Source organism: Calypte anna, chromosome 5 (assembly GCF_003957555.1).
Source record: "Calypte anna isolate BGI_N300 chromosome 5, bCalAnn1_v1.p, whole genome shotgun sequence".
Lineage (NCBI taxonomy): Eukaryota > Metazoa > Chordata > Aves > Apodiformes > Trochilidae > Calypte > Calypte anna.
This window is the reverse complement of record NC_044250.1, coordinates 9,939,071-9,955,275: the sequence shown is the minus strand read 5'-3', so window position 1 is coordinate 9,955,275 and position 16,205 is coordinate 9,939,071. Positions and strand designations below refer to the sequence as shown.

At 42.1% G+C, this 16,205-nt stretch overlaps 1 protein-coding gene across 1 annotated transcript in view; it reads right to left on the bottom strand.

The window, feature by feature from the left end:
* Positions 1-16,205, bottom strand: part of LMO1 (LIM domain only 1) — a 53,533-nt gene that overhangs the window by 12,438 nt on the left and 24,890 nt on the right. The window contains exon 2 of the mRNA XM_008504731.1: positions 2,998-3,211. Coding sequence (XP_008502953.1) covers positions 2,998-3,211 — 214 coding nt within the window. The remainder of the gene's footprint in view (positions 1-2,997; positions 3,212-16,205) is intronic.

The following is a 16,205-nucleotide window of genomic DNA, read 5'->3' as shown; positions in this document are numbered from 1 at the left end:
GAGGGACCCAGCCCAGCACTCTGCCCCACACCCCTGGCCAAGCCCAGAAACTCATTCCTGTCCCCATCCCTGCAGCATCCACAGCTCCTCTGGTCCAGCAGAGCCACTCTTGGTGGCCCTGACAGCCACAGTGAAGGGGCTTCGAGCCCAACCTGCCTGCAGGAGGGGTGGCACAAGCAGGGGCCCTGACCTGCAAACTGATGAATTTTTAAGCAGCCCAAAATGCTCCAGAAGTCCTTTGTGCCTATAGGTGAGCACCTATACATTACTGCCTCCACAGTGGTGGGGCAAAACAGAGCATCAGTGAGGTGGTAACAGCTGGGTCTTTACAGCTCTGGACAGGAACAAGGCTGCTGCCTCCAATATTCTTTCTGGACTTCATATATATAAGATGCATCTATTTACATTTATGGGCACAAAATCAGTCTGCCTTTTAATTTTTCACATGATGGCTGACCTAATAAATATCAATGCAACACTCACCCTGTTCTTATTCAAAGGTATACACAGGAAGTGGCCAACTATAAAGTCCCTTGACTGGCCTCCAGATAAAGTACTCCTGTTTTGGTGTGAGTATAGTGAGAAGTAAGAAAACTTATTTTTAGGAATCAATTCTGCTAAAATTTGACTTGTAGAACAAATACTGTGAGTTGCTGAAGGAAGAAATAAAAAGAGGTGGATGCAAGTTCTAGAGCTATTAAAAGGAAAGAATTATGTGAATATAATGGTGTGAATGAGTATTTCTCCAAGAAGAAAAATTCAAATTACCAGGAGTGAACAAACCGTAGAGAAGAAGGTGATGGCAACTTCAGTTCCTTCTATTAATAGAAACTAATAGTTCAAATTGAAGTAGAGTCTACACAAAAATTGTGTAGAATGCAGCAGAGGATGCTTTCAAATTAAAAAAAAAAACAAAAACAAAACAAAAAAAAAGCTTTAACTTTCCATAAAATACAAGACTACAGAGAAATGCCCTTTTTCCTATCCTAGGACACTTAAATAATTCCTTAGCATCAGAAGAGCAGAACCCAGGAGTGTGGAAGAACCTCCCCCCAAAGTAGTATAAGCCTAAATTTACCTATTAGCAAGAATAAAACCCACCAGAGATATAAAGTTGGCTAAATTTCATGGGATTTCAAAGACAGGATATGGGCCTGGGGTCTGCAACTCCTGACCTCTTTTTCCATCTCCAGCAGAGACCTCTCTAGTGCCCCAGCAAGTCGTGCCATCTGGGGTGCAGTGACAAGATCACAGATTAAGCTTTTTCACCTCAAAGAAGCATTCCCAGAAGAACCTTTTTACCACTGCAGTTGTAGACTATTCCTTTCTTTCCCTGGTTTATTCTAAGTTTAACAGCATCAGATGTGCTCTTTACTGCTCCTTTGGTACTTTAATGGGTCTGATTTGATGCCACACATGATCTTTGTTATGAAACTGGAACAAACTAAAATCAATACAGTGCTCATTAAGTGGACAAAACATGAGGTAGCTTGTAGGTCTCAAACAGCAAATGTATATGGGAATCACTGCCCAACCAAGTATTCCTAGTAGGGTTCTGCACCATGTAGAACATCATTAAATACTCAGAATTAAGACAAGGTACTGACATTATTTCATGATAGTGAAAGCAGTTCACTCTTTCCTCGTTGTACCCTTTCCACCCATCTAAAGGCTGCTTATTCTATCTCTTCTCCTTCAGATGTGTTCCTCCTTTATCCAAGCTCCTCCTCACAGTCTGGGGACACATCCCACCTAGCCCAGTGTGGACCTTTGACTGCTGCCTGTGTGGCAGAATTTCAGCTGAGACATTTCATGGGTGCCCTGGGAGGTTTCAGCTCAAACAGGAGCAAAAAGCCTCATGTGAGCAGGATGCTCTTGCACACTGCCTGGCTGAAAGACAAGATGGCAGCTCCCATGTGGCAGCAAATAGACTTATTTCTTCTGTTTGGCTCACTGCTTAAGCTCTCATCTTTAGAAGATGTTTTTTTGTTTAAGCTAACTGAGAAAATATTTGTTAAAGATTTTCAAGAACATGTTTTCATTGAAACACATGAAGGATCTGATCACTGAGACTAATCTTGCCAGCCTCTGGATACCGCAAGTTTAGATGTCATCTTGCCTCTCTATCTTAAAACAATATGTTGTTTTTTGGGGTTTTTTTGCTTTAGATGTGTTTGGTAGTTGCGGTTGCATAGGAAATGTGCTTTAGGAAAAAAAGGAAAACTCACAGCTCAGTTGGAGATCAAGTATGTTCTTTTAAAGGAAAAACAAAGCAAAACTCAAAGTATTTTGCAATGTGACTCTCATAAGTATGTTTGCATTAGTCCTTATTAAAAGTAATTTGTGTTTATATAATGTATTATGTAGGAAAGCCCCATACACATCACACAAAAAAATCCCATGTGTCATTATGCACTGCAAACACACACTGGCAAGGTAGCTCTAACCCAGAATTAGTGATGGTCTCTGCTGACATCCTCCTAAGGAAAGATTTTTTTCAGTTGATCTGTAATTTTGGAGTGTTTTGCTCTGATTACTTAGGGAAGGGACAAGAGCTTCTCAGGGGGAACCTTACTCAATAGAAGCACTAGAAATCTACCTAAAAGCTACCGCTGAAAAAGAAAAGGTAAAGGTTTGGTTAGATCTCAGTCAACAAACAGGAATATAGCATCAAAGAGATGCAAGAATTATTAACAGTCTTGCCCTAATTTTCTCCACAAGCACTGCTCTTTCTTCTTTGTTGATAATAATGAAAAGTTAAATCATCCCCTTCTCCTTCTACCTTGATGGAAAAATAGGATGCCACCTTCTTGACTACAAAATACATTAAGTGCAAAAAAAATAAATAATGCTTAGACAGAGGAAGAAACTCCAACCTCTTGCGGGCAGGGCTTCCCATGCACAAGTACATGTTTCATAGCAGAGGTTTAGGAAGACAAACATCTGGCAGCACACCGAGGGCTTTGGGAAGAGCCCACAGCACATTCCTCTATTTACCTCAGGTAATCTCGGCGGCAAAGAATGAGATTTGCTTTTGTGTAAAGAGTTGATCCGACCTCTCCGAGACGACAGTCACAGCAGGCACACTTCAGGCAGTCTTCATGCCAATACTTATCCAGAGCCTTCAGCAGGTACCGGTCCTTGATCTTCCGGTTACAGCCGGCACAGCCCTTCTGCTTCCCTTTGGGTTGCACAGAGAGCATCGGCACACCTGTAAGGCAAGCACAGCATCACTGTGAGCAGACACCCCACAGCCTGAACAGGTTCCTGCATCTGGGGTAGCACTGTGAGCTACAGGTGGATCTGTGAGCAAACCCTGCTGCTGGTTTCGTTACAGGGAGCTCGCACTGCGAGAAGCTGATGGACAAAGGAACTTGGATTTCGCTTGCTGTCACAGGGTGAGTGGGAGTGTGGCACTGGAACACAGTCCTTTCTTCCTAAAGGTAGGGCTGACACAAAGCACCAGACTTCTTTTAATTAACACCTCACAGCAGAATCAACTGGTTGTGATGTCAGCATTTGCTTTTCTGCTCATTACCAGTACCCTCGTGTTGTTAATTACCTGCCACGGGCCATTATGAGTATCAGAAAGGCCACTAGTGTATGTACCCCCAGCCCAACATGGTGGCTGGATCCAGCTTGATGGGGAAAGGGGAGCAGTGGGTATAAAACGCTGTGTTACATCACTGTTTTTCCTCTTTCATGACGAACCCTGCTGGTCACAGTGAAAGCCAGAGCAGCCCAGGGATTGCTGTAAAATAAATGTTATTCAAAAGCCCTTGAGGACTGCTGAGCATAACCCAACCAGTACCCCTCTACTGCTAGCGAAGCTGCAGTCCTTAAGCAAGTCAGAGCTTTCCTTCTCCTGCACTGCTGGAGAAGCTAATAAAAAAAAACAGAAGTTTTTTCCTCCCTGGCAATCGCTGCTGGGACTGCACAAAGCAAGCACGAGCTAGCTGGGTATGAGGTGGTGGAAGGACACTCAAGTCACCAGGCTGGTGAAGCCTTGCTGTGGCCACCTTCCTCATGCTCTGTCTCTAGTTCTGTCCTCTCCTCCAAGCAATAGTGACTCCCACGGCAAGCACAGCCACGGGTGTGAGATCTGTCACCATTCTCAGTTAAAGAGGGAGACAGGGGAGGATTTTATATAATCAACAGGTAAGATTGAAAAATAAACAAAGATTTTACTGTGGGGGAGGAAAGGGACAGGAGATGATCAAAGTAGAGGCAAGCTCATTGAAAGTGCCAGAATCCCATTTTCTCTGGAGCCTTCGTTACTGATTTTCATTTTTACCAGTGTCAGTCACTAAAAATGACAACGTTGGGTCTGTAATGAGCATGCCTTGGGCTTAACCAATGCAGAGAAGATGAGAGGGGACACTCTGGCTGTGGTAGCAAGTGTCACTGGTTACATCCTCACACAAAGTTCACTTCTGTGGGAAGTGCTGGGTGTCCCAGAAAGTAGCAACTTGATAATGGAATTATTAACAGTCCCTAAACCAGAGAGGACTGACTCTGTGCCACTGTAATAAGTGACATTTGCTGCTTTCCTTAAAAGCCAGGGTGACCTGATGGTAGCTAATGCTCAGCACATGTAAAACCCACCACTCCTACAGTAGTAATTGCTTTGTCAGAGCTGCAAGCAGACGACAATAGCACTTAAGACACCTCTACACAAACAGGGAGGTATTGATCCATTTGTTACCCAAGTGGGCTCAGCAGCCCAGAGACAGGTCAAGTAACATTCAAAAACTCTTAAGGCTTAAAGAGCCCTCCTGCTCTTTGCTGGGACACACTCCAAACCTGCTCACAGAGTCGATACAAGCAAATTTTTTACTGCAGTGTCCAATATGCAACAACTACGAGAAGACTTAAATCTGTTTGTCTGCCACATATGCAATCTGTAAAGATCCTGAGAGTAATGGAGTATTTAGTACACAATCAGAGGAGTAAGAGGGAAGCATCCCCATAGTTCTGAACACAGCACTTTTTTTTGCAGAGTAACTTTAAGAGCAAAGAAAAGCTTCACTTTTTGAGTAATTTCTTTTTCAGAAAACTGAAGACGTCCACACCATGCTCTCCCCAACTCCACACAAGGCAAACAGCACTTTGTGAGAACAGATTGCCTTGTTCTGAGGCAAAGGGCCCACTCATGAGTTTGCATTTGCAAACTGTGTATGATCAGTACCAGTGATGAAAGAAAATAGTTTGCACCTACGAAAACCAAGAGCTAGTTGTGCAAGTAGTTTTTTTATGTAGAAGGCCTATACACCAAGGAACCATTATCAACCCCACCAAACAGGCACTTTAAATGTGAACTGCATACCCTAGATGCAGAAGAGGTTTTCTTACAAGGAGAGTCATCATACAATTCCTTTTGCAGGGTTCATCTAGATAAGCTCGAGAATCCTGCATCTGGAAGTGCTGCAGATTTCAGATTGTAGATCCTAGATAAGAGCAGCCCCTTAAACCCCCTCCAAAGAGAACTCCTGGCATGGGAGGGGTTTGAAATCATCTCTGTGATTCAGAAATACAAGATCTTCAGCCAGATGGGGCTTTCCAAAGCCCTCAAGCACTTTTGAAACCAGTGCCTTCTTGGAGTTCCACCTGCCCGCACTCAGTATGAGGGGTTCCCAGTAACAGCAGCGCAGTCAAGCTCAAGGGTGGCAGTGCAGGGCCCATTAGGAGAGGTTGGTTTGATTGGTAAGGGTGGGTTGGGAGGTTTAGAGGGTGTCCTGAGGCAGTAAGCAGGCCTGGGCAGCTGTGGGCTGGCTGTAGTGGTGGTTCTTGTGCCATCCATGGCCCTGGCAGCCCTCACTCACCATCTCCATCTCTGTTCTCTGCTATTACAAGCACCATTGTCTTAGGAGAGGCCTCTGAGAATGAGGGAAATGTAACACTTTGATTTTCTTCTAATAACCAGCAAAGGAACAGATATATATATTTTTAAACAGTACCTTAAGCAAGAAAAAAGCTATGTATTTGGTCAGTGTTCAGCAGGGGGTCTTCTAATGAAAAAAAGGTACCATTTCTGAGATCATATGATGTTCAAAGCTGCTATTCCCACTCAGATAATAATGAGCGAGGTCAGCCTCTGCTGGTCAGGTTCAGTGTTTTGAAATTACATTTTGGTCTGTGAGGCTTCCCTGTGACATCCCCACCAACCAGTCTGCATGGCACACACACCACTAAGGAAAGTTGCAGCTGCAATTAGTTGGCGAGTTGACACAGCAGGCAAGGTGTGAAACAAAATTTCAAAAACTGCCAAACTTGATCAGCAAGGGTTCCTCACACACTTGCCATGTCATTTCCCAGCAACAAGACAGAAACATCTCATCTTAACCCCTTTCACGGTCAGAGGCGTGCCGGGAGAGGAAACAGCCAACACCAAATCCCAGTTCCCTCCTCCTGCCTCCCACCATGCAAACCCTGAGCTGTCTGGGCTTTGAAGACAGGAACCACACGGAGAGCTGGTCTCTCTTTTGGAAAAAATTCTGCACTGCAAGACAGCTGCCTCTATGTATATTTTTCCCCAGTACATACAAAAAAATGCCAAGACACCAAGCTGTATTTGATCAGGGGGATGTGGTGTAACTGGGGCTGTCAAGGAACAGAGGACTCACCTTTGACAAATTCCATGTGTGCTCTGCAAGCAAGGATTAGAAAATGAGGAGTGTTGCAGAGATAGGAAAATTAACAGCTGGTCACTCACCTGTTTAAAATACACGATCACACAGGGAATGCTGATTGATTACAAAATTCTGAAAGTACCATCAAGTTGCTCTCTCCTCTCCTGTTGCTAGCCATCCATTGCTATCTTTTCTTAGAAACAGAAGATGAAGCCTTTCTATTTTTGGCTACCTACATTCCCTTCTTTGCCCTTTACAACTTAATAGACTTGCTGCTGGTAAATACAAAACAAAACCTGTTCTGAGTGCTTGGAGCTCCAGTGCACATTAAAAAATTATAGACACCACCTCTGGACATACTGAAATTTATGGTTGTGTCTAAAGAGGCTGTTATTGTACTGAGTAATCTAAACTTTACTGCTATTCACAGTCGGACAAACTAGCTTTAATCAGCCTGTATCTTCTCAGTTGGGGTCTTTCTGTAAAATTATTCAGCTGGCTTTATAACACAAGTGTCTGCTAAGTACACCTTTAAATTTTTCTAAGCCATTTTACTGATATTTCTATTCACATGGCAATCAGCTGCAGTTTCTAAGGGCACTGTTCATAAAGCATCGTTTCCAAGAGAGCCTGGGAACTTTTTATAAATGGTAGACCTTTTAAATAACAGTTATCTGCAATGGTCCTATGGTGTAGTGCTCCACAGTGCTCTGGTCTGCAAGAGAGCTACTGGTCCCCTCTGAAAGCATGGAAGTTCACCACCTAATTTCTTTAATGCAACTCTAAAGGTTAATTGGTCTGAAAGAGTAATGCAGGGCTGCTGGCTAATGATATATGCCTCAAGGCTCTGCAGCTTGCCTGTATTTTATACAGTTGAGTCCAGAGCAGAAAACACAGGTGATATCACTGAGACTTGTCAGATCCCCCTCTGATTTCCAGCAGCCCCCCTCAGTTTCTCCCTCTCCCACCCCAGCTCTCCACTACACCCACGTGTGCCCAGCCAGGGCTGTGGAAACTGGGGGGGTTTCTCCTCCACCTGCCCCCCACTCCTCGTTAGAGGGGGCTCTGGGAAGTGCTGCTCCTCATTACCGCTGCAGAGAACTAAAAACAACCCTAATGAGGAGAGCCAGAGCCTCCAGTACAGGGTGGGAGGAGGGACGTCCTCCCACACTCCCCAAGGAATCTGGCCAAAATCTTCAATTTGCCATTTATGACAGCTAATTAGTTATTCTATTCAAAATCTTTGCTTTAAATAAAAGAACTAATTATACACAAAGGTCAGTCCCCCACCTCCTGTGAAGCACACATAATTGGCTTATTTCCCCAACACTGTGTGTATGTTTTACACAATGCTTTCAGGCAGATGGCTTTAACTCTTTCCCTCTGCAAGTTTTTGATGGAGCATTTTTATTTTTTTTTAATGAAAAAAAACCAACACTACAAAAAACAAACACCCCCCCCCAACAACAACAACTTTTCCTCAGATTTGCTACTTTTACCTTAAAAGCTTGCTCAGCAACAAAGCAGTCAACTACATTAACCATACACACAAATATCTATCTATTCTCTGAAACCTTTGTGACAACCACTCCAGAGCAGTGTTACCTGTACAGTTTTACAGCCCCTTCCACAACACGGTACAGGAATGATGGTTTAATTTACCCTCCCACAAAAATACTTGCTAGAGCAGTACCTTGCAGATACAGTTACCACATTTCTGATCAACCCCTCTGCCAAATACCCTAATTATTGCAGGTTTATGTTACACTTCTCTCTTTTTTTTTTTTTTTTTTTTCCCTTTTATTATATATTTTTTTAAAATTTATGAGTATTACAGGGGTGCAGCATTCCAGTGCTAAAAGCAATTCTGGTTTAAAGATCAGAGTTTTTGCAGTTGGGCAATTGAGCTGAGGTTTCAGAGTTCCACTTGAGGGAAAAAAGTGTTTATTTCTAGCAGCAACACTCTTTAAATGAGCTGACCTCCTTTTGCCTGCTAACAAAAATCCCAGCATTTGGCTGCAAAAGAAGAAAAAGTAAGAGTAGGAGTAATCTTATTAACTCCTGTCTCATCACAATAAATAAGCTGCAGTCTTATGTCTTTTATCAGAGGATCTGATATCATTTAAAAGCATTAGAGCCCTGCTTCACCCATTTAAGTAAATGCAGACAGTCATTGCCAAAAGATGCAGTGAATTTCATTCCCTTAAAAAGAAACTCACTTTGTGTTCCCAGTATTGTATTACTCACCTTCTATGAATATTACACCCTGCAAAACAAGTTAAACCATGCACTTCCATTGAACTGAGAGCACGTTGTCTCAGGCATCTACACCAAGAATTTCATTTGAAGAATTATGGCCAGCAAGGTGAAACTCATCATGCCATCTGTATATCCAATTAAAACATTACATTTGGAACACAGAGTACTTGCAACCAAATGCTTATGAACAAGCCTCCAACCATTCATCAGAATTATTCAATGAGTAACCACAATCTTTTTCCATTTCCAGTTTCATGCTGCAGTATACAGCAGGTATATTTACAGAGGCTTTAGCAATTCATTTGTGGTATTCTGTCTTCTGAATCCCTACTGAACAAACTTCCCAAGCATGGCAAAAAAGTAGTTGGAAAGGACTGTTAAAAGGAGAAAAAAAGCCAATTTGATCAGTACTTCTACTGTAACTATGCTGTTATCCTGCTTCAAATAACACAGCAATGTTTTTGGCCCTAGAGTTCACAGCAAACTTTAAAAGAAACATAATTCAGAGTCTAGTGTCCCCTGGCAGTTTCAGTTGCCTAAAAGTGACCCAAAGCTGCACAAGTGGCTTAATTCTCCCTCCACTCCACTCTCCCCCACTTCAGAGACTGTTTTCAAACCATTTTCTCAGATAGATCAAGATATCCAAAATAATCATTCACAACATCTGAATCTGTTCCGTGGTAGGTCCTGATTCAGGACATGAGATTTAGGGTTAGAATTCAGATTTTCATTTTGCTCCAATTTTGAGACTTCTAGTTCCTGCTTTAAGACACTCTATTCTGGAGCTGTTCTTATCAGAGGACATCCTGTAGCTATAAAGAAACACGTGGCACCAGGACTGAACACAAACCATAAAAATTGTTGCTGCAAAACAGCTTTTATAAATCATTCCAGTAAGCAACATTTTCCCTGTGCTCATAAATATGCTTGTTTGAGCTTTAATTTTTCATAATTGGCATATGTCCAAAGCTTATTCTTAGCACATGTGTTCCAGTAAAATCAATTTTTACTGTTTGAAGCCTTGGGAGCAGTAAAAAGACATGCAGATTTCTCCCACCTTCAACCTAGCCTGAGAACATTTTGATCAGGTTTTCTCTGTTAGTCACAATTTAGTGTCCTACAGTATGGCAAAGGTCCTGATTTTAGGTATTCAGTTCTCTCCTTCATCAGCTGTAGTAGGAAAGTCTGGCAATGAAGAGACCACCCTCACACCACTTGTCCAGCAGTATAAGAACATTGGAGATGTGAAAATTATTATGAGGTATTAACTAACTTGGAATTCTTCCCAAATACCTCAATATTCCACTGATTTGCAGGTGCCTACTGAAAAGACACCAAGCTCCAAAGTTTTCTTTTGAGGGGTTTGGGTGTCAAAGCAAACCAAAGGAAGATGAGTTTCTGAGTCAAATGATCACAAAGGTAAAAACTCATCCCTCACTTTTCAGCTCACTGAGGAACAAGCTGTGTACCAATGCTAAATGCTATCGAGTTTAAAATCCCAAAGTGTGTTGGAGAAGTAAAAACTCAAGTCAATTATTTCCAGGCACATATGTAATACAACACAATTCTCATCTTCCAGTTAAAATGCACTGTTTAACATATTACTACTGAGGTTTCAAGACATGTGCAAAGATGTGCAATGTAGCAGAGCTCAGATTCAGCAGTTAAACATTAACATCACCCTGACAGATTTGGTACGCTAGAGATGTGAATATTTTAAGGAGAATAGAGCTATATCATTGCACAACCATAATCATCATCTTTTCTTCTGCCTCTTTGCAGACATATACAATGTCAACCCAAGCTTTCGGCAACCTTAATAGAATTTCAGTGCCCACTGCCAAAGGGCCATTTGATGTTCTGCTCTGTGTACACTGATGAAGCAATCTGTCACAGGCCTTAATGCAGGCAATGATGACTTTCCAATCTAAAGCTTTCACGGGCTTATAGAAATTTCTCAAGACTTTTGGAGCCCATAATAATTTGTGCAATACCACAAAAGAATTTGAAATCCTGGTGTTCTGTGTTTAATGAAATATGAATATACTCTTTTGAATGTTTCTAGAAGAAATCCTGCTCAGGCCAAAAGCATATTTTACATCATCAATCATCAGAAAGTTGTGCTGGCAACTCTGAAATAGCAAACAGTATAGTGATTGCAAGTTACTGGAGTATGAAAATAGCAACCTCTCCTGCCCCTCTCCAAACTTAGAGGCAAGACAAAACGTGGATGCTTATGCTTTGCACAAATTTAGCACAATAAATATACAAAAACTATAGTTTAATTGCATATTTTCTTCATTTCAAAGAGATGAGTAAAGATTCACCTATAGAGAATGCAGAGGGAGTCCATCTACATAATGCAATCCATGCAAGAGATAAAATTGCTGCTGACCTTCTAGAAGTTGTGAAACAGACTTCCCTAGTGATTCAGAAAGGTGAAGTTATCCTCAAAACCTAGCCTCTTCCCCCTTTCCTAGCAAAACCAGACAAACTCATCTGTTACTAAAAGTTCCAAGGAGAAGGACAAGAAGAGTTATTTCCTTCTCTTCTTGTTGAAATGAGAAAACACAACACAGAGTCCTTTGCAGGACCATTTGCATGCTGAGCTGTCAGACTGTGCACTTTCCATTAAAGAGATAGCATCCCTTTTCGTAAGTCCATTTGGGATCCATTTTAGTGTTATCTAAAAATCAAATCTACATGGTAATCCTTTTAATGTACTCTCGACTTTTAGAAACAGCTTTATGTTCCTTCAGGAAATGTTTTAAGCCATTACTCTGTAATTACTACTCATCCATGAAAACACTGATCTTTTGCAATATATGACCAGTTTGCTGACTTAAAAAAAAAAAAAAAAAAAAAAGGCAGACCAGAATTTTGTTTCATGAAAGTAGCAAAGAAAAGCCAAGGTTAAGAGAGCATCCTGTCTCATCTTCCCTGCAATGTTTCCAAGTGCTGCGTTTTTTTCTGTTGTATTAGAGAGAGAGGCTGAGGTGGCCACAGTTCCAAGTTTCTGTGTCAAGTCTCTGGGTCTGGAAACTCTCAGTCTCAGTTTTGTGTTGGTGAACACTGTGCAAGTAACCAATAAATAATTAGTGCTTTAGGAGGCAAAATTTGTATCATTGTGGATATAAACTATACCATAGCTTTTTGCATCTCCTGAAGTTTTGAATAACTCTCTACAACCTCCTGGGAGGCCAGCAACATAGAAAAGCCATGGAATTTGTGTAAATTTCAGCTTTGATAAATTTCAGCTGTACATAAGCAAGTCTCAGAAGAGGTTCCAGAAAATGGTCTGATGGTGGACTTATCTGGACCATTCCTGCAGTCAACACAGGAATGCCAAGCCAAACTTCAGGAGCCTGAAGTTACCTTGGAAGTCCTGCTACATGCTCCTAAAGGCTTTGCCTTGCTCCCTGGTAAACTCTCTGTGCCTCTCTGTGCACATGAGAGGCAGAGGAGTCTGAGCAGGATGGTAAGACTGGCTCACCCTGCCTAGCAGGAGCCAGAAGAGTACACAAGTGCATTTTGCCCAGTTACAGCTCCTGACCAGACAAAAGCCCATGACTTGTGTAATGCAGATGCTCAGACTACAGGAGGGCCCTGGATATTGTAGCCTTCACTCAGTGTAACAAAGACACTCTGTGTTTATATAAAGCAGAGCCCAACAAAAAATTGGAACAATCCTTCCCATCCCACTGTTGATCCCAGAGAGCACAGCACCTTTATCACTTGACTGCTTTGGGAATGGCAGTTTAATATTTCAGGACTAGAAAAAGGGCAGGGTGAAATCTGTCAGAAAGAACTTGCTGTACCTTGAAAATAACAGCAACAAAAGATGTTGTTCTCCTAATGCCACAAAGATAGAGAAGACAGAGAAAGGAGAGGCTAAATTCTTTCATTGCTTCTTTTCTTCTATCTACTGGGGTCAAGCCTTACTTAGCCAGACTTTGCTTCCTCAGACAGATTTTACTCCACCCCATTTCACTTGTACAATTAGGACAGAGAAAGTCCTGCTCTTGGCCATCTCCCCGTTCAGTCCCAGGGAAAGGTGTGCAGACCCCAGCACTCTTCATTAAACATTTGTTATAGCTGCAGTTGGTTAGTAATGATATGCCTCAAACTAATTTTTGTTTTTCACAACTGATTAAGTCAGGGCTCACAAGCCACAGCTGGCCACTAATGCAACCCTTTTTTACAAGAAATTATGCTGATAAGAATGAAAAGTGGTTTCTTGGCATTAGCTGTTGTATACAGGTTCTATAATGAGTTCCTCTGAGCTGATGAATAGAGGCAGAATTTTAGTACTATTACCCTGGAAAACAGGAAAGATGCAAGTAAAACTGCAAGACATTTCTTTCTTTGTGTGAAATACCTCGGAAAAGCTTTGGAAACTCTGCTGCAATTCACCATATATTTCAGAATAAAGTGAGCACTAAGGGTTTGGGGCAAGTTAGCATGACATTTAGTTTGCATTAAAGCATCCAAGAGTCCTAGGAAATATACCATAACAGAACATATTCTACTCTATTAAGCATTCAGGAACATCACAGCATTCAGAATATGGATGAGAAGCTGGAATTGCACAAGACATTCCTCTTCTTACGGTTGACCACTGAGTTGAATTCAAGCTGATCCTAAGGGAGCTGTTTTCATTAACCTACAGTAGCTCTCTAATCCTATTCCTTGAATTTCAGACCACCACCTCTACAAGAATTTATGACTTTCTGCCTGCACTTTGGATGGTACTCACACTTTACTCTTTTCCTCAATGCATCCTGCTCCTCTGGATCATTACCACTGCTTCCCCTTAAAGTGGAAGTCTGCTCTTCAATTCAGTTATTTATGCTCCATTTAATTCTCACCAACATACATGAAGATGCTGATGGCTACACTTGGTTAAAAACAATGGAAAAAACCTTATATCATATGACCTAGCAAAGCGTGCAGAACTTAAAGCCTCCTGAAATGCTGAAATGTACCCCCTAAAGTCTGGCCCGGGTATATATTTACTAATGCTTTGCCTGAAACCTCAGACTAAAAAGAAATCCTAAACCACTAACCTTCAGCTCCAAAAATGCTACGCTTCAGGACCAAAAACTTCCTGAGCAGCTTTTCCACTGCTCCATTTCCATGGGACTCTCTACCTCTCGATTTGCTTAGTTTTCGTCCACCTCATCATGAGATTCCTGACTGCTGAAAAGCACTCCTTCACTGAACTAATGAAATAAGGAGTCTTAAGTGCCCTGCAATCCTTTTTAGAAAAGTCTGTATCTCCAGATGAGTCTCAATTTCACAGCATCAGGGAACTGTGTGCCAATGCGCTGAACCGGAACGCCAGGGCCAGCAGGAGCTGCAGACAACAATGCTAACATCAGGGTTATTTTAGATTAGAGTACTTCCAAATCAATTTTGGATTCAAACTTTTAAATGCACTCTCCAGAAGGAATCTGCACCGGCTGAGTGTTTTCGAGGCTAATTTTCTAAGCTTGAATGAAGCTCATTCTTATCAAAGAAAAAGACACAACTAACCTCTGCCACAAAGGCTGGGGCACAGCTGGAAAATGAGGTAGACAACAGTCCTAAAAAAAGGAATAAACTCCCTAAAAAATCCATAAAACTGCAAAAAAAAAAAATACCACTATGGATGCTGTTGGCAAGAGATTTCCACCGAAATCAGAAGTTGTCCTGACATTTGGGATCTAAAAGCACCCCAGCAGCTGAGGTGCCCCATCTTCCAAGAAGCTGCCCCATCCTGGCAGGGTAAGGGCAGACTTGGGGCTCCCTGGGGCAGCAGGGCTGTGCTCTGGCAACGTGCATCATGCTGCAGTGGGGTAAAGAGGGAACTGAACATCTTGCTGGACTAAAAATCATGCAGAATTAAGACAGATCCTCAGCAGTCTGTGGAAGGAAAGTGGCTGCGATGAGAGAAGGGAATGTCTAAGACAGATGGGAGAGTTAAGGTTAAAGTTCAGACCAGAAGCAATTAAGACGGGTAAGAGTCCTCTGCAACTTGACACAGGTTTGCTTTGTATTCAGAACTTTTCACTAGCATTAAGCATCTTAACTCGTGTATAGAGAGATTATAATTAAAACCTGACAAGCTTAAATTAGCCAGTTATAAAAGGTTCTCTAGAAAGCTTTTAATGTAGACTAAACATACCTATTAAAATGGAAGAAAGGGGGAAAAAAAAAAATCAGAGCCATTTTTAGTTACAATAGTTTTCCCTACCTAGATATCTCAGGAGATTAGACAAAATTAAAATCAAAGTTCTGCAACTGTCCAAAGCCACTTAAAAAGGGGGAGAGGGAGGAAGTGTGGTAATTAGAAAAACCGTTAGCCTGCCCCCCCCCCCCCTCATTTAATAGCCCGCAGTCCTTTGGATGAACAGAAGCACTTCAGAAACCCCATTAAAAAAAGAAAGATCCTAATTTCCCTTCAGGATTTTGAGCACTTCAGGGAGTGCTCTATTATGGTTCTCCAGGGAATGATGCCAATCTGCTGTGAGGCTGGGCAGTTAGTGAGGGAGGCAGCCTGAGAGCTGCCTTTCCCTGGGCCACACCAATCACAGCAGAGGGAGCATTTTTACCTCACTGGCTATTCAGATTAATTCCTAGTGTTTGCGTGATATACAATTTTCCTAGGAGTTCAAGAAACTGAATCTAAAGAAAATTTGCTTCTTGTCAAGGAAACATACATACCCACCAGTGTTCAATGACACCAGATAATTTATTCTCCCTCAAAAGAAAGAAAATAGCTACAAATATTTTGGTATTTTAAGAAAAAGTCCACAGACTATAAATATCTGGAAACCAGCTTTGTGAGAAGAAAAGTCATGAAGGGCAGGGCTGCTGCAAAGTCCACCTTATTACGTCTAAATCATGTTAGATTCCTTCTTTCCCTGCCTTGTCTTTTCATAAAGCAGTACTCAAAAAGATACAGCTGGATATCTAGCTGGGAAACAGAAGCAAGCTTTGATTTCCCAGAGCACATCTGCAGCCCTGCCATGTCCTCCTCTTCGCTGCACAGGTCAAGGGAACAATCCCAGCTCACTCTCAGCACACCTTTCAGTGAGGAATCAGCTGCAGACATTGACTTATTAACCTGAAGAGCTCCTGAACAACCTTACATTATTCCTAGCTCTGATTGTTCCCAAGATGATGTCAGCCTCTCTGCAACCCTCACTTTTAAAGCAGATGCTTTTATATGCACGAAGTAAACGTCAGGGGCGCGGGGCTGTAACCTGTTGTAGCCACCTGTTTGTTCCCCTGCTGGAGACTCAGAAGTGACATGATCCCAGCATCCGACTTGTG